The sequence below is a fragment of the Cornus florida genome, unplaced genomic scaffold, assembly GCF_030987335.1.
Source record: "Cornus florida cultivar Cherokee Brave unplaced genomic scaffold, ASM3098733v1 CherokeeBrave_3.0.0_Hap2_Chr04, whole genome shotgun sequence".
Classification (NCBI taxonomy): Eukaryota; Viridiplantae; Streptophyta; class Magnoliopsida; order Cornales; family Cornaceae; genus Cornus; species Cornus florida.
In genome coordinates, this window is record NW_026775574.1 from 72,231,002 (window position 1) to 72,238,020 (window position 7,019).

Genomic DNA, 7,019 nt, shown 5'->3' on the forward strand with positions numbered 1-7,019 from the left:
GCAAGATAAGTGGCAGCTGGCACTATAAGCCGAACGCCAGACACTTGCTAAAAATTTAAAGCCAAGTGGCAAGTGGCATTCTAGCCGAGCGCCAGGCACTTGCCGTACAAACACACAGCAAAACTAATATAAAAAGAAAAAGAGAGAAAAGATATATATGTACTGAAGATAAGTTGAACAGAGCACAACACATAGAGAAAAAGAGTTCGGCCATTTCATTAATATTGAACATTTAGTTTACAAAAGAGAGGTGTCCATCATTACAAGAAGATATGAACTGGAAGAATTCGAAGGAGCCCTAGCTAGACGCCTCAGTACCAACAGCATCCTGGTCCTGCCGACTCGCCTCCTCGGCCCCATCAGCCGCCTCACCTTCATGAGGTGGGGAATCCAGGTGAATAACTGAGTCGTTCGGCTGGGGTTCAGCGTCAGCAGTGGCTACAGAGGGAGCCACGGTTGACGATTGGGGAGCGGTCAGTGGCAGAGCGGTAGGAGGAGCTGTGATGATCCTTGAGGATGCGATGTCCTGGCACTCATCAAATATACGCTCCGCTTCGGTGGGTTCTGGGTCGACATAGACCCCCAGAGGCTCGATCCCCAGATCCTTGTCTACCTCATCCGGAGTGGAGCTGGTCTGTCCCTCATCCGGAACCCGGTCGGCGAAGCCTTCCCGGAATCCTTGAGCATACCGAAGAGCACCGACCCTGGAGAACCGAGCATGAAGGGCCAGCATCCCACCACCCACTCTGCTGATAACGTCGATCAGAGCGGTACGCTCGTCCAGAGCTCTTTTTTCAAAAGCCATCCGAGCAGACTGTTCATCAGCTAGAAGACGTTGGAGTTCTGCCTTCTCTTCTCTGAGTGATTCCTGCTCAGTCTGCCAGACGCTCTTCTCGAGCTGGAGGGCGTCCTTCTCATCCTGAAGGGAATCATTCTCCTTTTTCAGGACATCTCTCTCTTGCTCGGCTTTGTCAAGCCGAACCAGCACCTCGGTATTCTTCATGGCAAGGAGGTCGTTCTCTTTATTAGCCACCTCCAGGCTGTCAGAATACTTTCGGGCCCTGGCGTTCCCCATTTCCACCTGCTTCTGCATGGCCATCATCCCAAACAATGTCTGCATAGGTGCACAATAAGAACGGTTAAACCAATAGTCAGAACGGGAGAAGGCAAGACCAAGTAATATAAGAGAATTCATGAGTTAGAAAATAAAAGTCACCTCCATAGCAGATTGGGGAAAGCGACTGAACACGTCCTTCTGGGAAAGGCCTTTTGCCGCCTCAATGTCCTTCGGAGTCCACATGCTCCTGTAGTAGGCCATAGCGGTCTGGCCATCCTTCAGCATGGTCTCGTTCGGTTTCACGAACGTCCCATCCGTTCGAGTGTACCGAGGGGCCCATGGCGGCAAGCTGGGGATAGAAGGGGGGCCTGAAGCAGAAGCAGAGCCACCAGCTGCAGGAGGCCCAGAGTGAGAAGGAGCTCTGATCGCTCGGTGCAAGAGAGTACCCGGCCCAGAGACTCGGGTCCTTCTAATAAGAGGCTCCTCCTCAGGGTCGATTTCACTGTCAGGATGAGGCCTTTTGCCTCGCTTTTTGTCCCGACCGCCCCCCGCAGCAGCAGGAGCTATGGTAGCTGGGGAGGGCGCGTTCTGGTTGGCCGCAGGGGCGCTGGCAGCAGGGTTAGTAGCCACTGCGCTCGGGACAGTGTCAGATATGGTGGCTGAAGAAGAAGCCGACGCTGGAGAGGAGGTCGCCCCAGCAGCAGGAATGACTGGGGGAGTATTTTTCCTCCTGCCAAAAGAGGGAATCTGCAGTCTGCTCATATTGTAGCCGAGTGATGAGAGCGCAAAGAGGTTGTCTGAAGTGAGGAGATCTGAGCAGGAAGGAATATCGTTCAGAACGTATCTCTTCAAGTAGTTAATCCTATCCCTGCAAACACTGTAGCTCAAGTCATCACAAGGTATTCCCAAGGAGCGGCATAAGTAAGTGCAAAAACGAGGAACGCATGTTTCACAGGGGCAGTCGTGTTTATGGGATTTGAATTTTTTATAGGAGGAGACAGAGCAGACACCAAAGGCGCTCGGGATAGGGTAATCCTCTGCAGCCGGCGAAGACCAAGCCCCACTAATACCCACTATGCTATCCCTCCAACCCTTTTCAGATTTTATTGTGTCAGTGCATATGGACATCTTCTCGAACGGGTAGAGGTGGTAGAAGGGCTCGTTAGTACGGATCTTACTGACCTTATAGCACAGAAGGAGGTCTATGAGGTCAAGGTCCAGATTTCTGTCACGCATCAATAAGAGCATAACAGATATGATCCTAAAGAAGTTGGGGTTGACCTGCAGAGGGGATATCCCCAATCTGTTGAAGACGTAACTAAAGAAAGGGTGCAGAGGGAACCTAACAACATTCAGTTGAAGGTTTGTGAATAAGACTTCGCCGGGCAGGAGGCCGGCGCCGGTCGTAATATTAACGTCTTGGGGGCAAACCCTAACTACGATGTTGTCAGGAAGCCTAAGTCTCATACGAAGGACACCCAGATCTACAACCATGGTGGAAGTGCAAGAAGAATCTAAAAGAGGGAAAATGGAAGCCTGCCGAAAGTAAAAAGAACGAAACTAACCTCGGAGGACTGCAAGATCGCTGGGAGAATGACTCTCGAAGGATTTCACCGGAAAAGGCTTAGCACAGTTCTAGAAAGAGGGAGATTTGGCTGATGATGGAGACGGTAAAGGGAAGTGAAGTGGAATTCGAGAGCATTATATAGGCAAGGGGGCCCGAGGGCCGAAGCGTCGGGAAGGCAAGAAATCCCTCGAACCCCGGAACATTGATTCTGGATCTGACCGTTCGCTCCCCCACGTGGTTATCTCGAGCCGTCAGCGTCATGATGAGACGCCATCAATAATTACCCCTTATTAAATAAGGGGCAATTATGGGGGCAGTTGAGGAGGCCCTGGATGACATGGGCCAGGTCCGACTCGCAAAACACAACCTTCAGTCCGAACAGCTGGGTCAGCCCATAAAAAGACACTGCCATATGGGCCGAGCGGGAGTAAGCCCATCAAGAGTGACCAGGGCTTACTGAGGAATAGGCCCAGGTCCAGCAATTAGTAAATATCTTGTAAATATCTTGTAAATATCTATAAATAGGAGTTGGAATGAAGAGGAGGGGGATCTTGATTCGGGTTGAGGTGTAAGAATTCTAGAGAGAGAAAGAATAGAAAGAGTTTCTTGCGTTGAGGAGGCCCTGGATGACATGGGCCAGGTCCGACTCGCAAAACACAACCTTCAGTCCGAACAGCTGGGTCAGCCCATAAAAAGACACTGCCATATGGGCCGAGCGGGAGTAAGCCCATCAAGAGTGACCAGGGCTTACTGAGGAATAGGCCCAGGTCCAGCAATTAGTAAATATCTTGTAAATATCTTGTAAATATCTATAAATAGGAGTTGGAATGAAGAGGAGGGGGATCTTGATTCGGGTTGAGGTGTAAGAATTCTAGAGAGAGAAAGAATAGAAAGAGTTTCTTGCATCTTCAATTGGCGCCGTCTGTGGGAAACGCATAAAAGTTTGGTTGATCAATGAGGAGGATCGAATGGATTCAAACCAATTCGGTTGATCGAGACTCGATCTTGCGGATTTGAATCCAGATCTGAGCGATTGTGACCTACTCTGGAGGAATTACGATTCTTGAAGCTTTGGCAGGAGTGACTTCAGATCTACGCAACCGCGAGTTGCTCGATTGTGACAGGATCTGACGGATTTAGAGTCCAGGCAATTCAGATCTTGTAAACAGTGAGCATAATTCGGAGAATTAGAAGCCAGATCTAAAAATTCCTACTCACGAAGCTTAGATCTACTCGCGAGCTTGAGATTAATGCCTTTACTCCGTTCGGGAATAATGATAGGTGAAAGCTCCAATCCGATGGAGGCTGTCCAGCAAACAAAGCTTGAAGAGTTGATGAATTTGATTGAAGCTCTCAGAAAAGAAAATGCAGAATTAAAAGCTGGATTGCAGCATCGGCAAATACCCGCAGTCTCGCATCCGCTTCCGGTCGGAGAAGGAGGTGTTCCATCTAGTATCGCGCATCAAGGCGATCAGAACGAGAACAATCAGTCAGCTCACCACCGTGATGAAAGGATGATGGACAATTCGCCGCCAAATGTTCGTCGAGTTGAAGATCACGAAGGCTCGACTCACGTTGATCCGCAGCGGGAAAGGTTTGACCGAGAGGAAGTGATGGAGGTAGATCGCCGTCGAGTAGCGTCGCCTTGGCAGAGAGAGTTCATAGAGGAACGGTCGTTCGATCCGTCTTACCGGCCCTCCATGGTTACTGTCACTCATCACGGTTCGGAGGGCAGAACCGTAACTCACAGAGCTACCGCCGGACTCCAGAGAGAGAATGAAGCTCTCCGATCCGCAGCTCGGACGGTGGATTCACCATTCACCGACGAGATCTTGAATGCGCCGCATCCAAGGAAGTTTGCTATGCCAGTCTTTATTCTGTTTGACGGAACAACCGATCCGATCGATCATGTGTATCATATCCAGTTGAAAATGGCCCTGAACACGGAAAACGACTCTTTAATGTGCAAATGCTTCCCTACAAGTTTGGCCGGACCGGCGCTCAGCTGGTTCAAAAACTTGCCTAGGAGCTCCATTGGCAGTTTCAGGGACCTGTGCGATCGGTTCATAAGCCAGTACTATGGGAACAAACGCCCACCGAAGGACATCTCGAGCCTGTTCACGATGCGGCAACACAAGGATGAACGGCTCCAGGCCTTTCTTACCAGGTTTAATCTCACTAAGAGTATGGTAATCGAATGCCATCCTACTACGGCAGTTCAAGCCTTCAAGTTAGCCATGACACGCGGAACTCCGTTTCACACCAGTCTGGTAGTGAATACGCCAGCTACCATGGACGAACTCAATGAGAGAGCCGATGGCTTTGTGCGCCTCGAAGAAGAGGAGGCAGCTAATGCTCGGACAACGTCGCTTGTGTCGACCGAGGAAAAGTCCAAGGCAAAGATCAGGCAGAAGCAGGCTCAGCCGCAACGTCAGACCACTTGGAAGGCCGAAAAAAGGTCCAGGGAGGAAGAGTTGATTACTCCGCTGAAGGTCACTCTGGCGAGGTTATATCAGGAGAACAAGGACAAGTTTCATCCACCACTGCCAATTAGACAACCCCTCGAACAGAGGGATCAAACTAAACATTGTGCTTTTCATTCTGATTTCGGACATCAGACTAACGAATGCAGGAACCTGAGGAGGCAAGTGGAGATGTTGATAGCTAGAGGGGAGTTTGCGAGTTATGTTCAAGGCTCGGCGATGGAGCAGAATCGACCAGTGGAACAAATAAAAAGGAGTCATAAACAAAGCTCCCACAATTCGCAACCAGTTCGTATAATCAATGCTATCCATGGTCGACCCGAGCCTAGTGAAGAGCCAGATGAGCTGCTACGGGTGCGCCTGCGGCAGGCACAGATGAAGAAAAGGGTCGGCAATGTGACCACTCTACACCAACAGAGCCCGTCAATGCAGATAAAGTTCGACTGGACAGACCTGCAGCATGTCCAACTGCCTCATGACGACCCGTTGGTAGTCAGTTTGACAGTGGCAGAGTGCTTGGTGCGCAGAGTTCTGATCGATCCTGGGAGCAGTGCGAATGTTATGCCAAGGGACACATTTGACAGGCTCGACATTAAACCAGAGAGGCTCAAGCCCACCGGAAATCCCTTATTAGGGTTCGATGGGAAGAGGGTGGAACCCGTCGGGATGGTGGAAGTAGAAGTTCAAGCTGCAGAGCGAGCTCTTATGGAAACTTTTGTGGTTGTGGAAATTCACCCCTCGTATAATCTCCTGATGGGAAGAGGATGGATTCACAGAGTCCGAGGTGTACCCTCAACTCTGCATCAGGTCATGAGGTGCCTCGGGCCCGATGGAGATAAAGTGATAGACATTCGGGGGGATCAGGTCGCAGCCAAAGAGTGTTATTCCGTCACACTAAAGCATGCAGGGAAGGGAAAGGCGCCCGTCCGGTCGACAAGCCCCAGATAGCAATTACAGGAACCTCCACTCGAGCAGAATAGGGTGGAGGAGTCAGCCGACTTGACCGAGGAGCCCCTTCTGGATGTGCAGATCGATCAGTCCAGGCCAGAACGAACTACCAGAGTGGGTATAAGACTGACCAGAGAAGAGCAGCAAGAGCTAGTGGATTTCTTATCCCACAATGTCGACGTATTTGCATGGAGTCATCTCGACATGCCTGGAATTAGTCCTTCCGTCTCCTGTCATTCCCTGAATGTCAATCCTAATTTCAAACCAGTGAAACAGAAGCAGCGAAGATTTGCTCCAGAACGTAATCAGATCATAACGGAAGAAGTTGATAGGCTGCTTGATGCGGGATTTATCAGAGAGGTGCACTACCCTGAGTGGTTGTCCAACGTCGTTGTGGTGCAGAAGAAAAATGGGAAATGGCGCGTATGCATTGATTTCACCAATTTAAACAAAGCCTGCCCGAAGGACAGTTTCCCGTTGCCTAAGATTGATCAAATGGTGGATGCCACCACGGGGTATGAGCGTTTAACCTTTCTGGACGCATATTCAGGTTATAATCAGATTCCTATGGACCCCGCAGATGAAGAAAAAACTTCTTTTGTCACCGAGCGAGGAACGTACTGCTACAAGGTTATGCCTTTTGGATTAAAGAATGCGGGAGCAACTTATCAACGACTTGTCAGCAAAGTTTTTAAGAATCAAATGGGTAAGATTGTCGAAGCCTATATTGATGACATGGTGGTGAAAAGTAGGAAAAAGGATGATCATCTGAAGCATCTGCAAGAGGTATTTGATGTACTAAAGCGATATGGGATGAGGCTCAATCCGACCAAGTGCTCGTTCGGTGTGAGTTCCGGGCAGTTTCTGGGACACGTGGTCAACCGCAGGGGCATCGAAGTTAGCCCCGCTCAAGCAGAGGCTTTGATTAAGAATGCCGAGCCAAAGACGATCAGAGAGGTGCAAG

At 50.0% G+C, this 7,019-nt stretch overlaps 1 protein-coding gene across 1 annotated transcript; it reads right to left on the minus strand.

Annotated features, from left to right (window-relative positions):
* LOC132303511 (uncharacterized) lies at positions 1-3,210 on the minus strand. Its single transcript, XM_059800789.1, has 2 exons — positions 1,217-3,210; positions 1-1,114 (listed from the first exon to the last, which is right to left on the minus strand). Exons 1-2 carry the CDS (start codon positions 2,549-2,551, stop codon positions 299-301), a joined length of 2,151 nt encoding a protein of 716 aa, XP_059656772.1. The 5' UTR covers positions 2,552-3,210; the 3' UTR covers positions 1-298.
* Between the last annotated feature and the right edge of the window lie 3,809 nt (positions 3,211-7,019).

Bases quoted from the DNA above. Each gene is read 5' to 3' on its own strand.
- LOC132303511 (XM_059800789.1), bottom strand. From the start codon at position 2,551: ATGGTTGTAGATCTGGGTGTCCTTCGTATGAGACTTAGGCTTCCTGAC. The intron at 1,115-1,216 runs GTGACTTTTATT...GCACCTATGCAG, and splicing joins TTCCCCAATCTGCTATGGAG to ACATTGTTTGGGATGATGGC.